General features: G+C 36.6%; 1 protein-coding gene across 1 annotated transcript in view; it reads right to left on the minus strand.

The window, feature by feature from the left end:
• Nucleotides 1-11450: 11450 nt before the first annotated feature.
• The window catches only part of CPM (carboxypeptidase M), an 87137-nt gene continuing 82577 nt past the window's right edge, over nt 11451-16010 (minus strand). The window contains exon 9 of the mRNA XM_090273589.1: nt 11451-15618. Within this exon, the coding sequence (XP_090129715.1) occupies nt 15376-15618 (243 nt within the window). The 3' untranslated portion in view covers nt 11451-15375. The remainder of the gene's footprint in view (nt 15619-16010) is intronic.

The raw sequence follows: 16010 nt of genomic DNA on the forward strand, positions 1-16010 counted from the left end.
GGGCAAGACTATTGACATTTCTCTTTCTCCTCCCCTCCCCCACCCCCCTCCCCTCCTGCCAAAGGAAAAAACAAAGGAAAAAAAAAAAAAGAATAGCATATATTCCTAACTATATACCCCTAAATATTAGATAACATGAAATTTTTTTTCCCTGGTTGGGTAGCTCAGTTGAATGGAGCATTGTCCCAGTATGCCCAGATTGAGGGTTTGATCCTTGGTCAGAGCACATACAACAATTAACAATTAATCCATAAATAAGTGTCCCTCCCTCTTCCCCTTCCCCTCTCCCTCTAAAAATCAATAAATAAAACTTAAAAGAAATTTTATTTTTTTACATCTGTTAAAGTAAGAAGATACCTTAGTGCATGTAGATTTGTGTCGTGTAATTTACTTTGGGGCGGGGATAGTGAATATTTCCTTTAAAGTTTCACTTCTGTTTATATTTTATATTTGGGTTTTAATGTAAATCGAATTGTATATATAGCTCATTCTTTACTCTTGCCCCTCATTTTAAGTAATTTCCACTTTCTCTTAAATGAGAAGTGTCTGCTCTTTTAAAAAATGCTTTGAGTATCCAAGGTGGCAGCAGACTAGATGGATGTTACTAAACTAACCTCCCGGGATCAAACTGGAATTACAGCTAGAATATAGAACAATCAACCTGAATAATCAACTGAAGACTAGCGGAATAGAAGTCTTATAACCAAGATTTACAGAAGCCACATTGAGACCTAGAGTGAAAATGACTGCCTTCAAGAAACCACAAAAATGCTGCTGTTAGCTTCCATTACAAAGAAATCATGTGGTTCCCTGGCTGGGTGGCTCAGTTGGTTGGATCATCGTCCCATACACCAGAAGGTTGCGGGTTTGATTTCCATCAGGGCACACCTAGGATGTGAGTTTGAACCCCGGTTAGAGCACATAGTGGAGGCAACTGATTGATATTTCTCATATCAATGTTTCCCTTCCTCAGTAAACATGTACTCAGGTGAGGATTTTTAAAAAAGAAAATGGTGTGTTTGTAATGGATAAATTTGAAAAGACAGACCGTGTTCTCATCTGTGACATCATTTCTGCCTCTCGTAAGATCCTTTAAGAAAAAACCCACTTTCACTTCTTTTTATTTTAACTTCCTACAACTGTATGGACAGCACTTAGTAATAGCGCCCCTCCCCCAAATATACTTTAAGTAGGATTTAAGTGTAACTTATTTAGTACCTTTTATGTAAGGAGAAAAACTGTATATGAAAGATTTAATATTTAAATTTTAGATATTTTTAAACCTTTAAATTCTTAGTTTCTCTACTCTTTCGGCACCTTGTAAAATACTCTTTCCATGGAAAAAATAAATTGGTAGTTACATTTACTGTGTAAGTAGAAATGCTTGTTATTATCCAGCTGCTCTGGTAAAGGATAGGTGGTAATATCAGTTTGAGAAGTCTTTCAAAGTAACCATCATTTACCCAGAGACAAAACTTTGTCTCCCTGGTATAATGTGGACTTGTCCAAGGCATCTTGGCCTGTACATCAGGCTCCTTTCTGTACCTAATTTCAGGATTTGATGCAATCTGTTGGCTAAATGAGAAATTTATGACACTTTGAAGTGTCTTCGTGGGCTGGGCTTTGTGGTTCCTGGTAGTTACTTAGGTTTCAGACCTTTGCTTATAGCCAGTTTTAGAAACCAGTGAATTCACAGAGTAATTGAGAAATTTAATAAACAGAAGGACTTTTTAAACTACCTGAAAATGTCATAATGTTGCTCTGAATTGTCCAGAAATATTACATCACTAAGAATGAAAGGGTCAGAACACAGGATTATAAAATAAACTACATAGGTTAACATCTTTATATTTAGTTATGAATCATCAGCAAAATAGTGAAAATAGCACCTTGATTGAAGGTCTCAGTGTTTTACTTCCATGTGTAACAAGTTGTACACACTCAGGTGGGGACAATAAATCCACTAAACTATGTTTAGAATAGAACTGAAGGATAATTGTGCCAGTTACTAATTAATAACTAAAACTAACCACAGACATGTCTTACCTGATATACATAGGTAAGTAGGAAATAAATGGCTGAAGTGTTTATTGCCTTACCCAAAGAGTATCCTCAAGTACAGTAAAGCTTTATTGATTTGGGATTTGTAATACTTCAAGTATAGGACTAAGGATCTTTTCTGAGGACAGTTGGTAGTAAAAATGAGATTATAAACATTGTATATATATGTTAAGGCAATGATGTGCTATTTACAAAACATTCAGATCTGAGCAAATAATCTCAGCATGCCTATGCATTGCTAATGTAGTCTTGATTGTCTTAATATGCTTAAATTTATTTTTTAATAATTTACTAAATGTTTAAGAATTGTTTCAAGAATGTGGTGATTGGATTTTACAAACTTAAAATTTTTTTCATAGTAATGAATTTTGTTAAATTAGAAATTACATTTGAATATCATCTCTGTGTTATCAAAGGTACAAGTCTGAATATGCTTGTTTTTCTTATGCCCGTGCCTGCTCACTTTGGAAATACACATGTCAATGGGCATGCGATGTAGTTGGGAGCCTCCAAGGTACTGAGTAAGGTCAACTTGAGAGTATGTTAAAATTTAGTAGAGTCGTGAAATGCTTTGCCCCCTTCCTGTTCACTTGTGTTACCACATTTCAGGTTGTTTTAAGTGGTTTCTCAATAAGTAACAGTGGACTCTCTTTTCTGGGAAGGATGTAGCTGAGGCAAGGAGGAGAGATGGGGCTAGGGAGCAACTGTGTCACTTGTCAGCATGAAAGATCCCTATTGTAATTGCCTGTAATTTCTTTGTGTCATCTGTGAAACTGCATTCCATGGGACCAAAAACATCCTTGATTGTGATACACATATGGGTACTCAATAAGACTTTATTGAATAGTCCTTGGTCAGGTTGCTCAGTCGGTTAGAGTGTCGTCCTGATATGCCAAGTTGGCGGGTTCAATCCTGGGTCAGCGCACATATAAGAATCAACCAATGAATGCATATATAAGTGGAACAACAAAATCGATGTTTCTCCTTCAGTAATTTATTGAATGAATCACCATTGGGACTTGCTTGAGTCTTGCAGCTGCTTTAAGTCAGGAGATTGTGGGCCCCAAAGCCAGACCAGGGTTAGCTGTTGGCATCATTTAGTTTAGATTTTTATTTTTCATAAGCGTTCTGGAGACTGGTAAATGGCAGGTATGTAAGCTTGTGGCAATATCTGCAAGTTCTGCGGTGTAGTGTGAAGAGTTTGTAGCTGCACTTTCTGGTGGTTTGGGTTCTAAATTGGGTTTTGAGTCAGTATTTACAAAAATTTCTCCAGCTTAAAAATATCAATTGTTTAGATTGTGGCCATATTGTCTAAGATATAGCCAGTTTTCCATTATATATGGTAGAAAATTTTTGACACTTAAAAATACTTTTAAAAGAAATATGCAAAAGCACCAGCACATTGGAAGGTGCCCAGTGTTGTATATGTTAAACTGTAAAATGGACTGTAAATAGGATCTATTAAAAACCAACAGAGCTTGGATCCAAGATGGTGGAGGAGTAAGTGGTAGCTAAACTAACCTCCACCCAGGACCAATCTAGAATTACAACTAAATTGTAGAGAAAGTATCCTGAAAAACCAGTTGAACAATAGGTGGAAAGAAGGCTTATAATCACCAACAGATGGAAGAAACCACTTCATCATAACTTGACTGGTAGGGAGGAGGCACGAGAGGGCTGGCTGGGCTTCCACAGAAGGCAGCTGAAGATTTGAAGGGATATTTCAGCAACTGGGGAGTTACCCTGAGAAGTCTGAGGTCTAAACCTCAAGCTGGGTTCCCCAGCCTACAGCATCAGAGCCAGGAAGGAGCCCAGATAACATCCAGCTGTGTAAAGCAACAGCATTTCTGTCTGCCAGGGGGAGACAGCAGGAGATGGAGACTCAAGAGAGCTTCTTAAACGGCCAACACAAAATTTTGTTTGCAGCCACTTATCTGGGGCTCAAGCAGAGGAAGGACAGAGTGGACTAGAAACATTTGAGGAGAGTCTGGGGTGCTGGCTGTGGAGAGAGAACTGAAGGAACAGCTACCAGGATTCTTGGGCTGAGTCATTCCCCATACACCAGGAGCCATCATTCTCAGGTAGAGCACTCCTATCCAAGTGGCATCAGTCTGGGGGGAAGCAATAGCTCTGCCCGCTGGAATTACTCTGCCCCACCCTGTGGATCTTAAGTCAGGCTGATGATTACAGCTTGATTAGTTTAACAAATGATTAGTTTAATAACTAAGGTGGAAAATACAAAGAACCAGCCAAAATAGGAAGACAAAGAAACAGACCCCAAATGAAGGAAAAAAGAATTCTCCAAAAGAAGAGCTAGATGAAATGGAGGCAAGCAAATTATTAGATAGAGAATTTAGAGTAATGATTATAAGGATACTGCACAGCATGAAAAAAAGGAATCATAGAAAAGGACCAGTCAGAAATAAAGAATGCAATACCTGAAATAAATAATACACTGGAAGGATTAAACAGTAGGTTAGATAAAGCAGAGGATCACATCAGTGATTTGGAACACAAGGTAGGAAGTCACCCAGGTGGAGTAGCAAAAGGAAAAAAAAATTTTTTTAATGAGGGCTTAAGAAACATTTTAGACATTAAGCAGAACATCAGCATGATGGGACTATCAGAAGGATAAGAGAGTGAGCAAGGGATCGAGAACCTGTTTGAAGGAATAATGACTGAAAACTCCCCTAATCTGGTAAAGGAAAAAGAACACAAGTCCAGGAATCTCAGAGAGTCCCAAACAAATTGGACCCAAAGAGGCCTACACCGAGACATATCATAATTAAAATGACAAGGCTTAAAGATGAGAGAATCCTAAAAGCCGCAAGAGAGAAGTCGGTAGTTACCTACAAGGGAAACCAATTAGACTGCTATCTGATTACTCAACAAAAACATTTAAGGCCAGAAGGGAGTGGTGTGACATATCAAAGTGATGATGAACAGCAAGGACCTGCCACCACCATGTCACTACATACATAGCTATCAACAGTCATCTTACATGTAAATGGCTTAAATGCTTCAACCAAAAGACATAGGGTAGCTGAATGGGTAAGAAAACAAGACCCATATATATGCTGCCTCCAAGAAACCCATCACAGATCGAAAGATACACACAGACTAAAAGAGATAGAAAAAGGTATTTCATGCAAATGGAAAAGAAGAAAAGAAAAGCTGGGGTAGCAGTACTTATATCTGATGAAATAGACTTTAAAACCAAGGCTTTAGTTAGAGACAGTGATGGACACTACATAATGATAAAGGGAACAATCCAACAAGAGGATGTAAACCTAGTAAACATTTATACACCCAGCATAGCACATAAATATATAAAGCAAATCATGATGGATATAAAGGGAGAGATCGACAAAAATATAGTCATAGTTGGAGATTTTAACACCCCATTGACTTCAATGGATAGAGCTTCCAGATAGGAAATCAAGAAGAAGACAACAGCCTTAAAGAACACACTAGATCAAATGGATTTACTATCTTCAGAGCATTTCACCTCAAAGCAGTAGAATATATACACTTTTCAAGTGCACGTGGAACGTTTTTCAGGATAGACCACATGTTAGGACACAAAAAAAGTCTCAATAAATTTAAGAAGATTGAAATTACATCCAGCATCTTCTCTGACCACAATGCTATGACACTAGAAACAAATCACAAGAACACTGAAAACATGCAAAGACATGGAAACTAAATAACATGTTATTAAACAATGAATAGGTCAACAAGAAGATTAAGGAAGAAATCAAAAGATACCATGAAACAAATGAAAATGATACAATAGTCCAAAATCTGTGGGACACTGGGAAAGCAATCCAAAGAGGGAAATTCATAGCATTATAGGCCTATCTTGAAAAACAAGAGAAAGCTCAAATAAACAATTAACTTCACACTTAAAGGAACTTGAAAAAGAACAACAAAGCCCAAAGTGAATAGAAAGAAGGAAATAATAAAGATCAGAGCAGAAAAAAAAATGAAATAGTTTAAAAAAATACAAAAGGTCAACATAACCAAGAGCTGGTTCTTTGAAAAGACAAGATTGACAAACCTTTAACCAGACTCATCAAGAAAATAAGAGAAAACACCCAATTAAACAAAATCGGAAATGAAAGAGGAGAAATAACAACTGACACCAAAGAAATACAAAGGATTGTAAGAAAATATTATGAACAACTACATGCCAACAAACTGCACAATCTGCATGGAATGGATACCTTTTTAGAAACACAATATTCCATAACTATATCAGGAAGAATCAGAGAATCTGAATAAACAGGTTACACCCAGTGAAATTGAGGCAGTAATAAAAAAAGCTCCCAACAAACAAAATCTCTGGAAAGGATGACTACGCAGGGGATTTTTACCAAACATTCTGATAATTAACACTTCTTCTATCTAACTATTTCATAAAATTCAAGAGAAGGAAAGGTTCCCAAATTCATTTTATGAGGCCAGCATTATCCTGATTCCAAAACCAGATAGACCCCACAAAAAAGAAAATTATAGGCCAATATCTCTGTAAATATGGATGCTAAAACCCTCAGCAAAATATCAGCAAACCAAACACAGCAATGCATCAAAAAGATCATGCATCATGATCAAGTGGGATTTATTCTGGGAATGCAAGATTGGTACAACATTCACAAATCAATAAATGTGATTAACCACACACACACACACACACACACACAAAAGAAAGATAAAAACCACATGATCATATCAATAGATGCAAGAAAAGCATTTGATAAAATCCAGCACCATTTATGATAAAAACTCTCAATAAAGTAGGAATAGAGGGAACATACCTAAACATAATAAAGGCTATATATGACAAATCCACTGCCAGCATCATACTTAATAGGCAAAAACTACAAGCATTCCCCTTAAGATTGGGAACAAGACAGGGATGTCTGATTTCACCTCTCTTATTCAACATAGTGCTGTAAATTGTAGCCACAGCAATCTGACAAGAAGAAGACATAAAAGATATCCAGAATGGGAAGGAAGTGCTAAAACTCTTTATTCACAGATGACATGATTTTGTATATAGAGAACCCCAAAGATTCCACCAAGAAACTAGTAGAACTGATAAATGAATTCAGCGAAGTAGCAGAATACAAAATTAATATCCAGAAATCGGTTGCATATTTATATGCCAATGACAAACTAACAGAAAGGGAAATCAAGAAAACAACCTCATTCACAATTGTTTCAAAAAGAAGAAAATACCTAGGAATAATCTTAACCAAGGATGTAAAAGACTTGTACTCAGAAAATTATAAGACACTGAAGAAATTGAAGAAGATACAAATAAGTGGAAGAACATACCATGTTCATGGATGGAAAAAATTAACATCATTAAAATGTCCATACTACCCAAAGCCATCTATAGATTCAACACAATTCCTATCAAAATTCCAATGACGTGTTTCACAGAAATAGAACAAATATTACAAAAATCTATATGGAACCACAGGAGGCCCCGCACAGCAACAGTGATCCCGAGAAAGAAGAACATAGTTGGAGGAATCAGGCTATTTAATATCAAATGTAATATAAGGCCATAGTAATCAAAACAATGATACTGGCATAAAAACAGACACATAGACATAGGTCAGTGGACAGAAGAGAGAGCCCAGAAATAAACCCACAACTTTATAGTCAATTAATATTCAACAGAGGAAGCAAGCACATAGAATGGGCTAAAGATAGTTTAGTCAGTAAATGGTGTTGGGGAAACTGGACAGATAAGTGCAGAAAAATGAAACCAGACCACCTTCTTACACCACACACAAAAATAAATGAAAAATGGATCAAAGACTTAAATGTTATACCTGAAACCATAAGAATCCTAGAAGAAAACAGGCAGCAAAATCTCAGACAATGCTCACAGCGATTTTTTATTGGATATATCCCCCCAGCCAAGGGAAACAAAAGAAAGAAAACAAAAACAAATGGGACTACATCAAACTAAAAAGTTTTTACACAGCAAAGGAAATCATCAATAAAAATAAAAATACAACCAACAGAATGGGAGAACATATTTACTGATAGATCTGATAAGGGGTTAATATCCAAAATTTACAAAGTACTTACAAAATTCAACACCTAAAAACCAAACAACCCACTTAGAAAATGGGCAAAGGACCTGGTTAGACACTTCTCCAAGTCATACATATGGCCAATAGACACATGAAAAGATGTTCAATGTCATTAATTATTAGAGAAATGCACATTAAAACCACAATGAGATATCATCTCATACCTGTCAGAATGGCTATCATCAATAAGTCAACGAGTGCTGGTGAGGATGTGGAGAAAGGGGAAACTTATTGCATTGTTGGTGGGAATGCAGACTGGTGCAGCCACTGTGGAAAGCAGTATGAAGATATCTCAAAAAATTAAATATGGATCTGTCTTTTGACCCAGCAATCCCACTAATTCAAAAGAATGTAAGCACCACTACAATAATTTGAGCATTATTCACAATCACCAAGATATGGAAGCAGCCCAAGTGTCCATCAATAGATGAGTGGATAAAATAACTATGGGACATTTACACAGTGGAATATTACTTGGCTGTAAAAAAGAGGAAAGTTTTACCCTTTAGGACAGGATGGATGGACCTGGAGAACATTTCACTAAGTGAAATAAGCCAGTCAGAGAAAGACAGATACCATATGATTTCACTCATATGTGGAATCTAATGAACAAACTGAACAAGGAAAATGAGGACAGACTCAGAGAGCTGGGTGACAGTGGTGGGGGGAGGTGAGGAGGTGGAGGGATTGAGCAAAAAGGAAAAAGGACTCATAGATATGGACAACAGTGTGGTGATTGCTAAGGGGTGGGGGTATAGGGGAACAAAAAGGTAAAAAAATACAATAATTAAAAAAATAGAACGAGAGCATAAGGAAGTGACAAGGAGGTAGAAGACCCCATGTGTTTGGTAATTGATAACTAATGCTTTGAAATCATATATAAATATATTGCTAGAATAATACCATTTTGGATAAGAGAACCATAATCGACTATTCAGTTTTTCCACTACTGTCATTTGAGATGAATTGTATTTATTTCTCAGCTACATTTTAGTATTTGTCTTTGTGTTTTATTTACATCCTTGTGCAGTTCACACCTGGTATTAAGCCTTTCTTCAAGAACACAATAATATCTGTCTAAATTCACTGTACTCCCTCTTCTGTTGGTTCTATTATGGTAAAAAAAAACTTTAATTTTATTGCTTGTTGAGTATTATCTTAAATGCCTGTTCATTTTAGACGTTTAAAGCTCTATGACACTGCTGCTTTCTTTTCTTGATTCTCTCACCTTTTTTGTTTAATCTCATCGCATCCATTCATGACCACAACTTCCATAACTCAGCAGAGGTAACCTTGAATTCACCCTGTCATTTTTCCCTACATTGAACTCTGAGTACTTGTTACATTCACTGGCACATTGCTTTGTATTCTTACACTGCAGATGATTGTAACATCCCTCGTGCCACCTTCCCCCAGGTGCTCGGTATAATGCATTTTGTGCACAGTAGGCATTCAGTAAAGAATATGATTGGCAAGGAAAACAACTATTCAGTTTTTCCTAGTTTACACCAGAAAAAGGAGGCAGTTTTTTAAAATCTTGAAAATAAGGAAACTGATCTTTAAAGGTTGTTATGATATCAGAGTTGTAACATTGGGGAAATCTCTTCTTAAAATACAAAACATCCCTGTGTATTAAATACTTTTTTCACCTTTTATCACCATCATTTTTTTAAGAGGCACACGAAAACCAAATCTTTTTAGTTACCTACTTGTTAAACCACAAGGTGGAGGCATTCCCTAATAGTTAAACCCAACTACTGACAAGAGAGGTTGTTGAGAGCAAAGAAATGATGAGCGTTCTATTCCCAGTTAAAGCAAGCTTCACATTTCGGTCCTGAAATCCTTCACTATTTGTCCTTCAGAGCTTCATGAGACACTCACTGTGCATAAAAATACTATGCTTTAGCGTTGAAAGATATTTGATCAATTAGAAAATTAACCGACCTAAGTAGTCATCAGTATAAAGTCTAGAAATCTTTAGTGACTATGTCAGAAGGTAGAGCAATAATGTAAACTGGTGCTTCTAAAATTTGGGGCTCAATTATTTAAATCAGTTGCTTTTTATTATAAAACTAGTCATCAAAATTTTTTAAAAAGGACTAATCGTTTGGCTATACTTCATTTTCTTTTACCTCTCTCCCTATGTTTAATATTTCAAAATTTAGGTGTTTAAAAGTTGTACCTTGCTTTTTTGTGGGGGTTGGGGGTGGTTAGGGAGTAATGGATGCTCTGAGATGCAAATTGAAATATAGCTAAAGTATACCAGGAAATTTCTGCAAATGAATTCTTTTTTGGAAATAGAAAACTGTTCCCACACTTTACTTTCTAAATTGAGATAGTGATCACTTTTAGAAATTGGTACCTGTAAATTAGCTGTCTCCTACTCAGCCCTGTCTCATTTAGACAACTTTTTTTAGCATGTTTCAGAGGACAGACATAAACTTGAGCGCAATTTCTCTGACTAGAAATTTGATATCAGGTTGCATCGATGAAGGGTAAGAGCTATTTTCTAATTCCTGTAGGAGGCAAATTATAAGTATGCTCTGTTTCAAAAGCACTTTATTACTTAGGACATTTATTTATTCAGCAATTATGACTCAAGACTTCTCCCTGTATCAACATTTCCCAAAATGTGTTTGGAAATCTAGGAAGGTAAGTTCAAAGGGATGGTACTAGCTAAATTTTTTTTTTAAAGATTTTATTTATTTATTTTTAAAGAGAGGGGAAGGGAAGGAGAAAAAGAGGGAGAGAAACATCGACGTGTGAGAGAAGTATTGATTGGGGACCAAACCCGTAACCCAGGCATGTGCCCTGATGGGCAATCGAACCAACAACCTTTTGCTTTGTGGGATGACGCCCAACCAACTGAGCCACACTTGTCAGGGCTACGCTAAATTATTGAAGAAAATGGATGTATGTTTGGGAAATCCCATTATTTTCTTGCATGATTTCTCAGACCCATTAAGTACATTCATGTCCATTGTGAATTTTCCAGTTTTTTTGTTTGTTTTTACCAGAAGGCACATTTTTCATTATCAACCCCACAGTACAAGTTAATTTGGAATATAACATATTAGGATGAGTCTATATCATTAAACTTATGAAGGAACTATCTGGGCTTTAGAGAGTTACTTCAGTATTGCCTCATAAAAGGTCATTAAATTTGATCTTTCCCAGGCTTTAATCAGTGGTAATCAGTTCTCTAGTATGTAGACTTTGTTAAACTTGCATAAGTATTTGTTTTAAAGGTAATGTAATGGAAAGAAACAGCATTCATTGTTTACATGAATATTAATTTATTGAGAATAAGAAACATTCTAGATTTATTAAGTTCAGAGGTAGTCATGGCCAATACCCAATAAAACTTTACATTTGTGCACTTTAAGTTCTTAATTAGAAAGTCACTGAGAAAACTTTGAAAATCATCGTGAAACATCTATAAAAGGCTGTGGAACAGTTCATATGCTAAAGCATGATAAAACGGTTTGTAAGCAATACAGTACTATACCTGCTTATTAGTGATACAAAGTCTACAATGAAGTTAGATTTTTTCCAAACTTCTGTTCTATGTGTTAACTTTTTAAAAAAATTGTTCTTTAACCATTTTCTGCCTCTCTCCTCATCTAAAGTCATGAGGAAGATATAAGGGATCTGTCATGAAATAGACATTAATTGTATTTTCACTGTATACAATAAGAATCAAACTTCTCAGTAAACAACTTATCCTGTTGCCATGAGACAATCTGGAATGCTCATTTTTCTGGATTCCCTAGGAAAAAATATTTCCAATCAAGTGTCAGATATTTTTACTCTCTAAAGGTAGAACATGCAAATTTGCTTCTAGAACAAACCGTTGAGTACATCCAACAGGTCGATTCTGAATGTGATCAATTAAGCACCAAAATCAACACTGACACTTATTTGCATGGATTTAATCTTTTAAAAATATTCCCCACCGTTCAGATTCATTGATGTTTGCATAATTTGAGTAGGTACACCGGAAAAACTGTTGCTTCATGAAAGTTTCCTTAAATATGATTAAATGATCATTCTAGCTAATCAATGTTTCATTTCAGGTTTCAGACCAATTCTGTTTGTACCTGAAGCAAAAGATTTGGTCCTGGATAAGTTACACTGCCTTTAAAATATTTCACCTGAGTGTTAATTTTCCTTTCTCCACCTGGGCAAGCACCAAAAACAGCACCAGTGTGGCTCTCAAACCCTGCTTCTGACAATCACAGAATCAGTCAAACAGAGGTCTTCATTTTACAGGTAAGGAAACTGAATGTGGAGTGGGGTTTGAACCCAGGGCTTCTGCCTAATTATCATTTTACTGCCATGTGCTATCTTTTCTCCAATCTTGGAACCCTTTACCACATTGGTTTCTCCATAAAAGGAGTTATACCTGAACTTGGAATTTGAGGAACATACCAGGGCGGTAAACAGTAGAAAAGGTCACGCAGGGAGATGTGCGGATCTGATCTGACTCTAGTCAAAATTCCATAGGTGTTTCTCCTCTTGGACACTTCAATGGATTAGTGGAGGGTGTAATTGTGATTCCACTGTACTTGCTAATCCCTTGCTACAAACCATGGGGCACAGAGCCATTGTTGAAAACATGTACCTCAAACCTGGTCTGAATTAAATTCAGGTTTGATGTAGATTTGGTTTGGAGATTATTTTAATTGTTCTGCTCATCTCCAAATAATTTTGTTTGATACAATTTCTTATTTTAAAAACATTTCCTTAACATTAAAGCTCACGAACCAATTCAGATTTTGGTTCATGTTTTTTCAAAAACCGCTAACTTATAATTTTATTAAACAATGTCACCCCAGTAAATTTAATTTAAAAATTAACAAAAAATTAAAAATAAGATTTAAAAAAGGGAAAATTGCTTGGAAAAGGAAAAGTTACAACTTAGAATGCCTCACTGAAAAATTGTTTAGGGCTTGATGGTAAATCAAGCCAAATTTTATATACTTTCATATGTAATATACCAATATATTTTCTGTAATACATTAATATACACTTTCTAGTATAATAAATTATGGCTTATTTAAATAAAAATGATCAAGATATTTAGGTTATTACTAGGTTTTAAAGAAGTGATTAAAAGGTTACAAATTCTGTTTATATTAAACATGTGTGATTTTGTGCAGGTAGAATATGCTTGCCACAAGAATAGCTCCTAAATGCCCATGTATCTCCCATTCATGTATGGTTCTCAAGCATTCACCATGTACCAAGCCCAGTATAGTTTCGTTTTCAGATTTTACAGAACTTTCCATTTAAAATAAGAGCCAAGGCAACTCATTTTCCATAACCAATACACAGCACTTAGACACCTGCTTACCAGGGTTGCTTCTTTTTCTGTTTAATAGTTCCCCTTAATTCTTACATATGATGCTTTAAGTTAGGTTAACTCATTATAGCAGAGAACAATTGCTTCATACTTAGTATTAATGGTAAAAATTTTGTTTCCCAATTTGAAAAAGAAAAGGTAGCTGTAGTGTTAACAGGTAACATAATACCTTTACTATGAACCTCAGGATAAATGCAAAGTCCAGTAAAAGCACAGTATTTAAATTTATTTCTTGGCACATATATGAAAACACTCTTCCGTCAGTGTTATAAGTGAACTGGAAATTGCTAAAGCAGGAGCTCTTGTTTCATAAAATGACTCAAAGCTCTATACAGTTTCTGGGAGTAGCAGATTGCTGGAACCCTTTATTCATTCATTCAGTTCCTAATATGTTCTCTGAGGATATGAAAATGCATTTTTCAAACAAATAGCCCCCAGTTCCAAAAAGCTCACCCTCTACTAGAGAAAAATCACATGTGGAAGTAGGAGATCGTTGTAACAGTGTTGTAAATCCAGTAATAGGGGTAACCTGTTTTGTTAGGGGAGCAAAAAGGAGGAGCCCCCAGATTGACTGGGAGGGGGTGAAGTGGAAAGGAATGGGGTGACAGACCGCAAAGGCTTCCTGGAGGAGTTAATGCCTGAACTCAGGTAAAGGAGGAGTGAGAAAGAAAATTGGGTCAGAATGGCATTCCAGACACAGGGGACACAAACAGGACATTAGGTGTGTAGGAACTCCAAGCAGTAGGTTGTTGATTTTTGTTTTGAAGAGACCCTGCCTCCCCCTTCCCCAGGACTGTGTGGAGGATGGATCTGAAGAAGAGAAGGCTGAGAGCAAGAGACCAGGAAAACTTGCAGTGGTGCATGCGAGCCACGATGGCCGAAACTGGGTGGTGCTAGCAGCCGTGGAGGGAGGGTAGACTTGATCAACATTCATAGTTAACATCAGTCTTTAGAGGTTGACTGAATATATGGGATGAAGGAGGAGGAGGAAGTATCAAGGGCAACTCCCATGTTTCTGGCTTGGTGGTACTAGTAATCAAGACAGAGAAGTATGTTCAATATTTGACATGAGCTTGAAGTACCTCTGAGTCACATCCAGATGGATGTATATCCAGTGAGCAGTTGGATGTGAGTCTGAAGCTCAAGCAAGAGGCTAGAATCACACACTTAGGGGTTATCAGCACAACAGAGGACCGTGACCCCCAGGTACAGAAAGGTGGGGACACCTACTTAATTGACCAGTTGTTTTGGGACTCTACAGGCACCCCTGTGTCCCATTAGGCCCATGTTTTCTTGGGTCACTGAGATACGGTTGCCTATTTTCTCTCATATTTCCTTAGGACATTTGTAAAACTATCTCCAGTCCTGTCATCATTTCCCCTGCCCTGAGAACTAATTATATATGGCACTCTCTTCATAAATGGCACTCATAGCAAGGCCTTGTACATAACAGGTGATCAATAAATGTTCATGTTCATTGCTTATATACATCTGGCTCTCTGTATAAGAATTAGCTCACTTTTTTCTTCTTGCAGGAACCTCTTTTTTGTTTCTCAAGTTTTATTTCTTACAAATTTCTAAAACTACTTTAAAATTAAGTGTAAGTGGGCAGTACTTGATAGGTAGGTGTCTTCCATTCATCATCGAGACTAACAAATCATTTGTTTCGTTATCACAAATTGCATGTTGTGGGATTTGGAAACAACCATTTATCTTCTTAGGGAAGGACGGTGGAGTCTGTCCAGTTATCCCACAGAGGGAGTTGGATGTTGCAGTAACCTGGCATGAGTAATCCCTGATTCCAGGTGGTGATGGGGTTGAGTTTCACATTTTGCTTTATTTGAACAATATGTGAAAAAGAGTCACTAAAAATAAGAACAGACCAGGCTTTGTTGCAGCTGAGTGGCTTGGTAAATTACTGTATAGAGGAATCATAGGACATGGAGGATTTGATACAGAGATGGAATCCAATTGCCCTCTGAATGGAAATAAAATATCCTTTCTAAGAGCACTGAAGTCCTGGGATTTTTGGGGAATAATCACCTTTGTGAGGTGTGGATCATGTCCAGGGACCGTAACCTGAGAAGAAACAAGAAACAATTATCTGAATGACTTCAGATATTTTGTAGTGCCAACATTGAAAACACTAATATACACCACCAAAATGCAGCTTTTATGAAACATGTAACAATCTGCCAGGTCTCCCAGGCTCGTATCCACTTCAGTTCTGCTCATTGAAAGAGTTATTCAATGTCTGTTGATATGGACCATAGTTGTTAATGCTGTTGTCAAGAATTACAAAGGGAAATAAAGGCAGGTCCTTTATCTGGAGATGTAAATCAGGAGAAGGAAGCAATAGAGTGATTTGCCCCAACACCTTCATGGAGAGTAAAAGTAGAATTGACTGTTTCCCTGTGTCCTAAGTCTGTACTTAATATTCTGATTGGGTATCAAGATTATTTACAAGTGGA

Source organism: Furipterus horrens, unplaced genomic scaffold (assembly GCF_987537825.1).
Source record: "Furipterus horrens unplaced genomic scaffold, mFurHor1.1.pri manual_scaffold_4, whole genome shotgun sequence".
NCBI classification, from domain to species: Eukaryota; Metazoa; Chordata; class Mammalia; order Chiroptera; family Furipteridae; genus Furipterus; species Furipterus horrens.